Source organism: Bos indicus x Bos taurus, chromosome 16 (genome assembly GCF_003369695.1).
Source record: "Bos indicus x Bos taurus breed Angus x Brahman F1 hybrid chromosome 16, Bos_hybrid_MaternalHap_v2.0, whole genome shotgun sequence".
In the NCBI taxonomy this organism is placed as follows: Eukaryota; Metazoa; Chordata; class Mammalia; order Artiodactyla; family Bovidae; genus Bos; species Bos indicus x Bos taurus.
Genome location: NC_040091.1, coordinates 69,787,026 through 69,801,373, shown reverse-complemented (window position 1 = coordinate 69,801,373; position 14,348 = coordinate 69,787,026). Strand labels below are relative to the sequence as shown.

At 37.6% G+C, this 14,348-nt stretch overlaps 1 protein-coding gene and 1 pseudogene across 4 annotated transcripts in view; one reads left to right on the top strand and one right to left on the bottom strand.

Annotated features, from left to right (window-relative positions):
- RPS6KC1 (ribosomal protein S6 kinase C1) overlaps positions 1–14,348 on the top strand; it is a 204,114-nt gene that overhangs the window by 17,778 nt on the left and 171,988 nt on the right. For 3 of the 4 annotated variants that reach the window (XM_027565622.1, XM_027565620.1, XM_027565624.1), the window contains exon 3: positions 4,536–4,656. In XM_027565622.1, coding sequence (XP_027421423.1) covers positions 4,536–4,656 — 121 coding nt within the window. Of the gene's footprint in view, positions 1–141; positions 258–4,535; positions 4,657–14,348 lie in introns of all 4 variants that reach the window. The other variant, XM_027565623.1, reaches the window with a different exon arrangement.
- Positions 4,663–7,781, bottom strand: LOC113907023 (annotated as a pseudogene).

Below are 14,348 nucleotides of genomic sequence, written 5' to 3'. Positions count from 1 at the left end.
ACCAAAAAAAAGAAAAGTCAATACCAGGCTTTTCTGCTTCTGAAAACTTACATCTGTTAGAATTGAAAATGGGTTGTTTCCTTTGAATACATTGTCTGATTGCTGTGCTGTAGTTTGTAGCTTGATGTTCCCCTTTTCCAGGGAGAATCCTGAGCCAACCTATCCATGAACATACTCTCTGCCATTTCCTTAATCCTTTTTGGGGGAAAACTCTTTTATAATAACAACTGTTGGTGAACCATTCATCAGAAACTCTTGTAAGTGTGCTTTAGTTAGATGATTGCATGGTCCTTTGTTAAAAATGATATAAAATCTTAAAAAGAATGTCTTCTGTCTAGCTGATTTCTTGAAGGATAGAATAACCTTGAAGTTATAACAACATTTTTTAGCTTCCCATGTGTTATTTCATTTAAACATTGAAATTCTTACTTAGGAAAGGAATTTACTACGTAGAATTTGTTTCCGTTTCTTTTCTTCTCACTTTCTTTCTCTGTTAACTGATTCACTTAGAATTTACTTATGTTTCACCAGAGCTGTTGAAGATCAGTAGATGTACTATTTGTCTAATCAAATATAAGACTAATAATAAGCTATGCTTAGAAAATTGGGGAGATTTAGCTCTTTTTCTCACTCACACACACACACCTTGGCACATGCTACCAGATAGTTATGTTTTCTTTCTAAGTAGGCCAGAATACTTGCATAGAGTCAATAATTTAAAATTATCCAGGATGGTTTTCCTTTTTATCTTTAAACATTCCCTCTAAATTTTCATTTAGTAAGAGCAGCACGGGTCACTCTGGAGGGGGGACAGCAACAGTTAATGTGACCTTTTGTCCAGTAGGTTCTCTAGAGCACACACACTTGTAGGATGTAAAGAAGTAACCTGTAGCTCTGTGTCTGTCTATTTCACTGGGGAAATCTGGGAAAGGAGAACCACAATAGAACTTTCTGTGTATCAGAAGTCTCTCACTGTTAAGTCATTTCATAAATAAAACAGTTTTAGAAAAACTATTTGAGCACATTCAGAAATGTGTCGGGAAAGAAAAGGCTCTTTAAAGGGGGAGGAAAGAAAATTCATAAGCAGGTAGTATGATGGTGACATTGTAGGAAAATTTGATCCAGCAAGTTTTAAATATTATTTGAGAGTAAAAAGGAGAAAGTTAATTGAGTGGTTTTGTAAAAGATCTAAGGTTTTTTTGGTATTGTTAAGAGAAATTATCTGTATAGAAAGCATTCATTTTATGTAAAAAAAATCTAAGGAAATGTTTTTAATGAAAATTAAGCTTTTCTTTGTAGTCTGTTATGGTTGTCACTGAATTTTTAATCGAGGAATATTTAATTGAGAAATTTTATGCAGAGGTAACTTTAATGAATAGGATATTTCTACAGAGTTGAATCAGTAGAGTAAAAAGTGTTATTATAATTTTTTTTCCTAATAGGAAACAATTGATTATTAGAGGAAATATTTTGTTTGCAATTTGGCTGCTTTGTATAGTCCAGTTATAGACGTCGATACTCGCTGATACAGTGGAGGTGTGCTTTTGTTCACTTTTCCATTTTGAAGATCTTTAGAAATGTCCAAGCTTAAAAGGAGTGAGAAGAAAAGGAGGCAGTGGCTTGTGACATTTGGAGATGCTTTGGTTTCCTGCATTTTTTGAGGGTTTTTATTTGCTCTTGGGCATTTCACTTCTATAGTGTTGAGAATATGTGAGTGAATATGTGAATGAATAAATTAGGACATAATGAAGAAAAACAGGTTTCCTAATTTTTGCTCTGAAAGACTATCTGCTGGTTTATATGCCATGGTATTATTATCATTATTGTGATTAAATTATTAACTTTTGGCCCTTAAGTTACCCTGACTTTATTTGACAATGACCCTAACTGGAATACAAATTTTATCTACAGATTTGTTTCCATGAGCTGTGGTCTTTTGAAAAGCTCTCATGTCTAATTTATAATAGCTTTAAGGATTGTGCTTCCCTTAGGTAAGATTATTGTCAGAAGCCCACCACTCGTTTTGCCCTTAAGCCGTTGGCAGATGTGGTACCACCATAATTTGATCAATTTAAAAAATATGAAATAGCACTGTGTTCCCATGACCAGAATTATGTTAATGTATCAAGATTAGAAAATGCAGGGAAGCAAAATATGAAAATAAAAAAATCATGTAATCTCAGTGTCCTGAGGCCTTTTACTTTTCAAGTGTTGGTTTGACTCTCTCAGTTCCATTTACTCTCTCTTCTGCTGGAACTGTGGATGCTCTACTCTCTGCATTTGTCTTGTTCGTTTCCATTTCATATGAAACCTGTTCTTCCAGGTGTCCTGTCTCCTGGCACAGCTGAGCTGCTTCAATACTGACTTTGTCCTTGGTTTCCTCTTCTTTTACTTCTGGCTGACCCCCAACATTCAGCCGTCTGGACTCCTCATCTTGTAACAAGTGCTGAGAAATCTTTTCTGAGTTATTTCCACCTCTCTTCTCATGACTCCCCAGCTACTACATCTTGTTTGGTTCTTGCTCTTGAATTCCCGACCTGTCTATTGGATATTTTCAGTTAGACTTAGCCTCACATGCACCTAAATAAAATATATCTAAAATTGAGCTTCATTCTTATCTCATCACAGCTTTTTTCTCCTTGGCTCTTGACCTTTGGGAATATAGCACCACCATTTATCCAGTTGTAAAAGCCAAAATTTTAGTAGTTATATTTGGCCTTTCCCTCTCCTTTTAAAGTACTTCATTCCTGATCACTTCTGTCTCCCTCTCTTTTGTTTTTTCTGGCCATTACTTCCTCGGTGTGCTCACCTAAGTCGACACTGTGTAGGTGCTCCTTCCACAACACCCTCGGGCTGCCCCTTTCAGCATTTATCATGCCGTCTTGTGATACAGTTACTGTGTTGGCTTATTCTTCTTAATTTGACAGAGAACTCTTTAAAGGAGGGACTGTGTTTCTTATTTCTTCGTCCTTTGTGCCAACACAGTGCCTAGCATAAAGTATACTCATGAAAATATTTGCTTTGTTGACTATTTTTGTTGTTGAGTAAATGAATAAAAAGGGCTTCCCAGGTGGCTCAGTGGTAAAGGATCTGCCTGCCAGTGCAGGAGACGCAGGAGATGTGGGTTTGATCCCTGGGTCGGGAAGATCCCCTGGAGGAGGAAATGGTAATCCACTCCAGTATTATTGCCTGAAAAACTCCATGGGCCGAGGAGCCTGGCAGGCTACAGTCCATGGGGTCACAAAGAGCTGGACACAACTGAGTGACTGAGCACACACACATGCAAATGAATAAAAGAAAAGATCAGGAGTAAGCAGTTTGTTTAAATTAATTCATATTGTCTGACTAGTCTCCTAGAATTAAAAGCAAGTCTCTTATGAAAAGCAGCACATTTAGTAATCATAATAGAATTTTTGATAGCATGACAGAATTTTGCGAAGAATTTCTTATATCACATTTAGTAATCATAATGGAAGTTCTGATAGCATGACAGAATTTTGCAAAGAATTTCTTATATGACATATAGTAATCATAATAAAATTTTTGATAGCATGACAGAATTTTGCAAAGAATTTCTTATATACAGTGAGTGGATTTTTTGACAGGTCTCTTAAATCACACTTGGTTACCTGTTTGGCCTAATGTTTGCTTATTAGTATTACACTATTGAGTTTGTTAGAAGTTAGGTAATTAGATTTTTCAGAAGTAAAGGGCCCAATGTACTAGATAATGGAATTTAAAACTCAGTTTTACCCTATAGAGACTGAGGTCTGGATCAGTGTTAAGACCATGTTTTAAATTCTTTTTATTAAGTGTTTTTTTTTCCCTTTTGATTTAATCTAAATAAGTTTAGACAATAATTTAAACTAATGAACGTAGCTTACTTTTATGTGTTATATAATCTAAATGATTGTTATTTTGTTTTTTGAAATATCCTAATTTTAGTGGTATTCTGATCAGGATTTACCTTGCCTCCAGAAATCTTATTACTATCTTAACTGAGATTTTATGAAATGCAAAAGTTTAGGTTAATTACTTGCTACAAAGCTATTTCTTCTTCAGTATTTTTCAGATTATTTATCCTTTAAAGCAAATGCTGAGTATGTTCTTTATGTTTAAATTTGTTTAAATTATTTTGTGTTTGTAAACATGCTGTTTTTGAGATGAATATATATTTTGACATCTAACTCATTTCCAGGGCAATTGTAATTAACGTTTGAAGAGGTTAAGTGACATTTTGTGTAGTGCAGACCTTTTTTGTACTAGGTTGGATATTTTTCTAATATGAAGAAAACAGTGCTTGCTTAAAATGAAATTTAAAAACCAAAACAGTTGGAGGGAGACTTGCTGCTTTATGTTTTTAAAGTAAATATTATTAGTTGATTTCAGACAGGTAACTGCATTGGTTAGAACACTTTTGTTTGCCTTTGCATGACAGTTGTGAGCACTTGAATGAAAAATTTTTTTCTTGTTCAGATATATGAACCGAAATGGTTTGACTGTGAGATACACATTTAATTTTCTTCTCTCTTTAGATAATCGTATGGAAGAGATATAGTGATTTTAAGAAACTGCACAAAGAACTATGGCAAATTCACAAAAACTTATTTCGACATTCAGAATTGTTTCCTCCGTTTGCTAAAGGAATCGTGTTTGGTAAGTGATTATTTTGTAATTGTGATTTTGAAAAGTGATGACTAGCTAATTATGTATATACACTGAACACTAAAACACTGTACCATGAGGTCAGAAGCCCCTTTATGATTGCTATTATGCCGCAAGCTCTTGAAGTTGTTTTCTCATGGCTTTTTTTTTTAAGATAGGAGATTCATATTTTATTTCCTCAGTGATATATTTACAGTTGAACATAAATTAAAGGCCTCCTTGCACACCAAAGCCAAGTGTCTTAGGTGCTTCAGTCAAAGAGGTGAGGCCGCTGACTGATGCACGTGAGAAGCAGCCACTCCTTGGCCCCGGTTTTGGGATTTTGCCAGCATCGAGTTCCTCAGTAATTTCTTCAGTATCCTTAGGCGTCAGATTCTCGTAGTAGCTGTCATTTACTTGAACCATTGGTGCGTTTACACAGCCTTCTAAACATTCTACTTCTATCAGGTGTAGCCTCCCCAGCCTTTATTCCAGGCTTTCTTCCTGAATGGCCTCCAGTGTGCTGTCCAGGTTTCAAAGCATGCAAGGCACAGTAGTATAGGCTTGGATATGATACTTAACAACTGGCTTTGGATGGTACATTGCATAAAGAATTGCTGCTTCATATACTTTTATTGAAGATAATTGCAGAACTTCCTGTAACCTTTTTCATGTAGAGAGGGGCAGCCATGTATTCCATCTGGGCTAAATCCAGGAGTGGAAGCACAGCTATGGCCTTATGTGTTGCTGCTAGTTTTTTTTTTTTTTTTTTTTATAGTTGCTTCTGTCCTCTTAGAATTTTCCGGTATGAAGTCAAATGGAGTGTCTGGGTTATACTCAAGAGTATCTCTGTGCACAAATAAGGCTCCTCCAGCTCCATTTTGCACAGCTGTCTTATGCAGATTCCTTATACATCTTCCCCTCTGGGTGGTGAGGCTAGCTTTGCGGGCTCAAATTCCACAGAGAGGAACACGGCAGGACAGACGTCAGTCCTTTTGGGTCACTTGTTTTTTCATGTTCTTGCTGTGGTTTTGTTAACTCAGAGTGCATTTACTCTTCCCTTTCATGAAAAAAACAGCACCAGAACAACAACTCAAACTCTAACCAATTAAGCAAATAGAAAAACCCTGTAGGAACATAAGGTGACATTGACTTATTCTTGCATAGCTGTCCCTCAGTGTCTATGGGGCACTAGGTCCAGGACCCCCTTTGGGTACCAGAGTCTGTGGATGCTCATGTCCTTTGTCTGGTGTAGTGCAGTCGACCTTCGGTATCTGCAGGTTCCTCATCTATGGATTCAACCAACTGTGGATCAGCACCTCATATAAGTAAAATCATACAGTATTTGTTCTTTTGTGGCTGGCTTATTTCACTTAGCATCATTTCTCAAGATTTATCCACGTGGTAGCATGTATCAGAATTTCCTTCTTATTTCTGAATGTAGTCCATCAGGTGTGTGTCCACCGTTTTGTTTATTTTTTCATCCATCAGTGAACGCTTGGATTGCTTTTACCTTTTGGCTGTTAAAAATACTGCTGCTGTATTGGGCTTCACTGGCGGTCCAGGGTTAATACTGCGTTCCAGTGCAGGTTACAGGTTTGATCCCTGGTTGGGAAGCTGGGATCCCATATGCCTTGCAGCCAAAAGACCAAAACATAAAACAAAAACAGTATGGTAAAATCTAGAACAGAAACATGAAACATAATAAAGAGGAAACTGAGAAAAACATCACAAAACCCACCAAACTAAAATGGTAGAAACAAGAAAAAAAAAATATGGAGCAACCAGAAAATGATAAACAAATGGCAATACTAAGTCTTCAAATGTCAGAAATCCCCCATATGTAAATGGATTGAATTCACTCAAAAGAAACAGAGTGACCAGAGGGATTAAAAACTGTTTGTTGCCTCTAGGATACTCAGCTCAGCTCTAGAGACAAATAAAGGCTCAATGGGATGGAAGGGATGGGAAGGGATGGAAGATGATACTCCAAGCAGATGTCAGCCGGAAGAAAGCATGTGTTCAGTTCAGTTCAGTCGCTCAGTCGTGTCCGACTCTTTGCGACCCCATGAACCGCAGCACGCCAGGCCTCCCTGTCATCACCAACTCCCGGAGTCCACCCAAACCCACGTCCATTGAGTCGGTGATGCCATCCAACCAACTCATCCTCTGTCGTCCCCTTCTCCTCCTGCCCTCAGTCTTTCCCAGCATCAGGGTCTTTTCCAATGAGTCAGCTCTTCGCATCAGGTGGCCAAAGTATGGGAGCATCAGCTTCAACATCAGTCATTCCAATGAACACCCAGGACTGATCTCTTTTAGGATGGACCGGTTGGATCTCCTTGCAGTCCAAGGGACGCTCAAAAGTCTTCTCCAACACCACAGTTCAAAAGCATCAATTCTGCGCTCAGCTTTCTTTACAGTCCAACTCTCACATCCATACATGACTACTGGGAAAACCATAGCTTTGACTAGATGGACCTTTGTTGACAAAGTAATGTCTCTGCTTTTTAATATGCTGTCTAGGTTGGTCATAACTTTCCTTCCAAGGAGTAAGTGTCTTTTAATTTCATGGCTATAATCACCATCTGCAGAAAAATAGGCTTAAAGCCAAAAAAATTACAAGAGATAAAAATGGATGTTATATAATGATAAAGGGGACAGTCCATTAAGAAGACATGACTCATTAATAAGAATATATACATCTGACATAGCACCAAAATATATAAAACAATTATTAACAGTCCTAAAGGGAGGGATTGACAGCAACACAATAATAGTAGGGGACTTGAACATCCCACTTACATCAATGGATAGATCTAGACAGACAGTCAACAAGGAAACATTGACCTTAAATGAAATATTAGACCATTCTTACAGATATATACAGAATATTTCATTCAAAAGCAACAAATACACATTTTTCTCAAGTGTACATGAATTGTTTTCAAGGATAGACTGTATGTTGGGACACAAGTTCAGTCTCTTTAAGAAAATTGGCTAGGGACTTCCCTGGTGGTCCAGTGGTTAAGAATCTGCTTTCTAATGCAGCGGCTGTGAGTTCAGTCCCTGGTTGGTGAACTAAGAGCCCACGTGCTGTGGGACAACTAACCCCGGCACCACAAGTCGAGAGCCTGCATGTCGCAACTACTGCACTGCAGTGAAAAGATCCCACATGCTGCAACTAAGACCCGATACAGCCAAATAAATACGTTTTTAAAGAAGATCAAACTATAAGAAGAAAGCTGGAAAATATCCTAAGTATGTGGAGACTGAACAACTATTGGTCAATGAAGAAATCAAAAGAGAAATAAAAAATGCATGAAGACAAATGAAAATGGAAATATGACATATCAGAATCTATGGGATGCAGCAAAGACACAATTCTAAGACAGAAGTTTATAGCAGTGTAGGCCTTGGAACCCCACTCCAGTACTCTTGCCTGGAAAATCCCATGGACGGAGGAGCCTGGTGGGCTGCAGTCCATGGGGTCGCTAAGAGTTGGACACGACTGAGCGACTTCACTTTCACTTTTCATTTTCATACATTGGGGATGGAAATGGCAACCCACTCCAGTACTCTTGCCTGGAGAATCCCAGGGACGGAGGAGTCTCCTGGCTGCCGTCTATGGGGTCACACAGAGTCGGACACGACTGAAGCGACTTAGCAGCAGCAGCAGCAGCAGCAGGCCTTCTCTAAGTAACTAGAAAATCTCTAGTAATCTAACGTTAAACTAAAGAAACTAGAAGAAAAGAACAAATGAAGTATATAGTCAGTTGAAGGAAGGACATAAGAAAAGTTACAGTGGAAGTAAATGAAATAAAGATTTAAAAGACAATAGAAAAGATCAGTGAAATTAAGAGCTGGTTCTTTGAAAAGGTAAACAAAATTGACAAACCTTATGCTAGCCTCACTAAGAAAAAAGAGAAGGTTCAAATAAAATCAGAAACGTAAAGAAGTGAAGTTACAATGAATGCTGCAGAAATACAAAGGATTATAAGAGACTACTATGAATGAATATGCCACCAACTTGGACTGTCTAGAAGAACTGGATAAATTTAAGAATCATTCGACCTTTCAGGTCTGAAACATGAAGTATAAAATCTGAATAGACTGATCACTGGTAAAGAGATTGAAACTAAAAAAAAAAAAGCAACCACCCCAAAACATAAGTCCAGGACCACATGGCTTCAGCAGTGAATTCTCTGAATCTTTCAAAGATTTAATACCTGTTTTTCTGAAGCCCTTCCAAAAAATTGAGACTGGAGTGCTTCTTAACACGTTTTACGAGGCCATCATTACCTTGATACCAAAATCAGGTAAAGATAACATACAGAAAAGAAAATTACAGGCCAATATCTCTGATGAACGTAGATGCAAAAATCTTCAACAAAATATTAAGCAAATACAGTACACTAAAAGGATCATAATGATGAAGTGGCGTTCATTCCAGGGATACGAGGGTGGCTCTGTATCTGCAAATCTATTAATATTCTACACCACATTAATAAAATGGAAGATAAAAATCATACGATCATTTCAATAGATGTAGAAAAAACATTTGACAGATTTTAACGATCATTTGTGATAAACTTTGAATAAAATAAAATTATTATAGAAGGAATGTACCTAAACATGATAAAGGCCATATATGACAAATTGATAGTTAACATCATACTGAATGATGAAAAACTGAGAGCTGTCCTTTTATCAGTGAGATCAGGATGCCTACTCTTATTCAACGTAGTATTGGAAGTCCTAGCTAGAGCATTTAGGCAAGAAAAAGAAAAGACCTCTAAATTGGAAAGGAAGAAGGAAGACTGTCACTGTTTGCAGGTGACATGATTTTATATATAGAAACTCCTATAAACATCTCACCAAAAATCTGTTGGAAATAATAAATGAATGTAGAAAAGTTGCAGGATAGGAAATCAAAATATAAAACTGTTGCATTTTTATACCCTAATAAGAAGTAGCAGAAAGAGAAATTAAAACAATCCCATTTACAATCACAGCAAAAAGAATAAGATACTCTGGAATAAACTTAACCATGGAGGTGGAGACTTGTACACTGAAAACTGTAAAGCATTGTTGAAGGAAATTGAAGAAAACACAAAGTAATGGAAAGATAGCCCATGTTCATGGATTGGAAGAATTAACATTGTTAAAATGCCTATATTACCTAAAGCTATCCACAGATTCAATCCTTGTCAAAAATCCCAACAACAGATTTCATAGAAATTGAACAAAAAATCATAAAATTTTTATGGAATTGCAAAAGATCCGGAATAGCTGAAGTAATCCTGAGGAAAATGACCAAACCTGGAGGTTTCACACTCTCTGATTTCAAATTACACTGCGAAGCTCCCCAGAGGAGGAAACGCCAGCCCACTCCAGGATTCTTGCCTGGAGAAGCCCATGGAGGAGCCTGGTGGGCTCCAGTCCGTGGGTTCACAGTCGGACACAACTGAAGCGACTTAGCATGCATGCACAAATCTGTACTAATCAAAATAGCATGTTATTGGCAGAAAACAGACACACAGATCAATGGAGCAGAACTGAGAGCCCAGAAATAAATGCACACATACATATGGATAACTGAGAACATACCATGGAGAAAGGAAAGTCTCTCCATTAGTGTTGGCAAAAGTGAACAACTGTGTGCAAAAGAATAAACTGGAGCACTGTCTTATACCACACACGAAAAGTACCTTAAAACGTGCAAAAGACACGAACATCACATCCAAAAGCATGAATCCCTAGAAGAAAACAGGCTGTACGCTCTTTGCTATTAGTCTTAGCAGTAATTTTTTTGGATATGTCTCCTCAGGCAAAGGAAATAAAAGCAGAGATAAATGGGATGACTTCAAACTAAAAAGCGTCGGCACAGCAAATGAAACCATTAACAAAATGAAAAGACAGCTTACTGAGTGGGAGAAGGTACTTGCAAATTGTATACCTGTTAAGGGCTAATATTTGAAATATATGAAGAACTCCTCTAATTCAACAACAAAAAAGCCAAACAACCTGATTAAAAAATGGGCAGAGAATCTGAATAAATCTTTTCCCAAAGAGGATATAGATGTTCAACAAGCACATAAAAAATATTCAACATCACTATTAGGGAAATGCAAATCAGAGTCACAGTTAGATATCCCCTCATGCTCATTAGAATGCTGATTATCAAAAGTTGTTGGAGAGGATGCGAAGAGAAAGGAACCCTCTTACACTGGGAGTACAGCATGGAGATTCCTCAGAAAATTAATCAAAATGGCCATATGATCCATCTATTTTACTTCTGGGTATTCTGAAGAATATGAAAACAGTAATTTGAAAAGATCTATGCTTATTGCCAAATTCAGACTTAAATTGAAGAAAGTAGGGAAAACCATTAGACCATTCAGGTATGACCTAAATCAAATCCCTTATGATTATACAGTGGAAGTGAGAAATAGATTTAAGGGCCTAGATCTGATAGATAGAGTGCCTGATGAACTATGGACTGAGGTTCGTGACATTGTACAGGAGACAGGGATCAAGACCATTCCCATGGAAAAGAAATGCAAAAAAGCAAAATGGTTGTCGGGGAGGCCTTACAAATAGCTGTGAAAAGAAAAGAAGCGAAAAACAAAGGAGAAAAGGAAAGATATAAGCAATCTGAATGCAGAGTTCCAAAGAATAGCAAGAAGAGATAAGAAAGCCTTCTTCAGCGATCAATGCAAAGAAATAAAGGAAAACAACAGAATGGGAAAGACTAGAGATCTCTTCAAGAAACTTAGAGATACCAAGGGAACATTTCATGCAAAGATGGGCTCAATAAAGGACAGAAATGGTATGGACCTAACAGAAGCAGAAGATATTAAGAGGAGGTGGCAAGAATACATAGAAGAGGTGTACCAAAAAGATCTTCACGACCCAGATAATCACGATGGTGTGATCACTGACCTAGAGCCAGACATCCTGGAATGTGAAGTCAAGTGGGCCTTAGAAAGCATCACTACGAACAAAGCTAGTGGAGGTGATGGAATTCCAGTTGAGCTATTTCAGATCCTAAAAGATGATGCTGTGAAAGTGCTGCACTCAATATGCCAGCAAATTTGGAAAACTCAGCAGTGGCCACAGCACTGGAAAAGGTCAGTTTTCACTCCAGTCCCAAAGAAAGGCAATGCCAAAGAATGCTCAAACTACCGCACAATTGCACTCATCTCACATGCTAGTAAAGTAATGCTCAAAATTCTCCAAGCCAGGCTTCAGCAATACATGAACTGTGAACTTCCAGATGTTCAAGCTGGTTTTAGAAAACACAGAGGAACCAGAGACCAAATTGTCAACATCCACTGGATCATGGAAAAAGCAAGAGAGTTTCAGAAAAAACATCTATTTCTGCTTTATTGACTATGCCAAAGCCTTTCACTGTGTGGATCACAGTAAACTGTGGAAAATTCTGAAAGAGATGGGAATACCAGACCACCTGACCTGCCTCTTGAGAAACCTGTGTGCAGGTCAAGAAGGAACAGTTAGAACTGGACATGGAACAACAGACTGGTTCCAAATAGGAAAAGGAGTACGTCAAGGCTGTATATTGTCACCCTGTTTATTTAACCTATATGCAGAGTACATCATGAGAAACGCTGGGCTGGAGGAAGCACAAGCTGGAATCAAGATTGCCGGGAGAAATATCAATAACCTCAGATATGCAGATGACACCACCCTTATGGCAGAAAGTGAAGAGGAACTAAAAAACCTCTTGATGAAGGTGAAAGTGGAGAGTGAAAAAGTTGCTTAAAACTCAGCATTCAGAAAATGAAGATCATGGCATCTGGTCCCATCACTTCATGGGAAATAGATGGGGAAACAGTGGAAACAGTGTCAGACTTTATATTCTTGGGCTCCAAAATCACTGTAGATGGTAACTGCAGCCATGAAATTAAAAGAGACTTACTCCTTGGAAGAAAAGTTATGACCAACCTAGATAGCATAATCAAAAGCAGAGACATTACTTTGCCAACAAAGATCCGTCTAGTCAAGGCTATGGTTTTTCTAGTGGTCATGTATGGATGTGAGAGTTGGACTGTGAAGAAAGCTGAGTGCCAAAGAATTGATGCTTTTGAACTGTGGTGTTGGAGAAGACTCTTGAGAGTCCCTTGGACTGCAGAGAGATCCAACCAGTCCATTCTGGAGATCAGCCTTGAGATTTCTTTGGGAGGAATGATGCTAAAGCTGAAACTCCAGTACTTTGGCCACCTCATGCGAAGAGTTGACTCATTGGAAAAGACTCTGATGCTGGGAGGGATTGGGGGCAGGAGGAGAAGGGGATGACAGAGGATGAGATGGCTGGGTGGCATCACTGACTCGATGGACGTGAGTCTGAGTAAACTCCTGGAGTTGGTGATGGACAGGGAGGCCTGGCATGCTGCGATTCATGGGGTCGCAAAGAGTTGGACATGACTGAGCGACTGAACTGAACTGAACTGATGCAGACCTATGTATATTGCAACCTTATTTATAATTTCCAAGATAAGGAAACAACCTAAATACCACTGACGGATGAATAAAGAAAATGTTTCTGTGTACATATATGCAATCAAATACTACTCAGCCATAAGAAACAATGAAATCTTGCCATCTACAACAACATGAATGGACCTAGAGGGTATTATGTTAAGTGAAATAAATCAAATGGAAAAAGACAAATACCGTATGATTTCACTCATGTGTAATCTAATTGAAATGAAATGGAGCAAAAACAAACATGTGGATACAGATTGGTAGTTACCAGGGGGAAGAGTAGTGGGGATAGGGCACAATGGTTAAAGGCGGTCAAGTGCACAGGGATGGATGGAAGCTGGACTTGGGTGGTGAGCATGCTGTGGTGTGTACGAAAGTAGAATTAAAATGTTACACATGAGAAACTTGCTGTTGTAAACCAATGTGCAAATGGTTATAAACCTCAAACAAAAAAAAAAGTACTGTAATTTTCTGCTCTGTGCATCTTCTTCCTAGTTTTGCTTCTAGAGAAAACTGGCTTTTATCTTTTTTATTTTTCATTTTTTGAATGTGTATTCTGTATCTATAATAGTAAATTTATACAGTTTTTTTTTTTTGGTATAACAGCTTATGACATGTTTATCTACTTTTTACTCTGATAGGTAAGATTTTGACTTACCTGTTCCCGTGTATTATTACGTAATATTTTTAGTTCTTCTGTTGACCACGTCTCTATTTCTTTGTCCCATAGCTATGGACAACACCATTCTGTAAGATGAATCTAGGAGTGTATTTGTCCTCTCTTTTACCTCATTAGCTCCTTTTACCACTCAGCTTTTGAAACTTGTATGCTTATTTTAACATTTCTCAAAGGTGGTAATACTTATATTCTTTTCAATAATCATAATTAAGATTCCATACTTAATCTGTAGAATGATTTTCAAATCCGGAATTTTAATCAACTTCATCTGTAATATTAGTATCATTATGTCTATAAATATTGTTTATTATATCAGGTAATATTTGTATCATGACTGTAAATATTGTTCATTAAACAGGTAACAATTATCTTTTGTTAAGTTTAATTGTGATGACTACTGTGACAATGTAGGTTTTTTAAAACTTTTTATTTTCTATTGTAGTTTAATCAGTTAACAACCTTGTAGTAGTTTCAGGTAAATAGCAGGGGGGCTCAGCCATACATACACATGTTACGACAA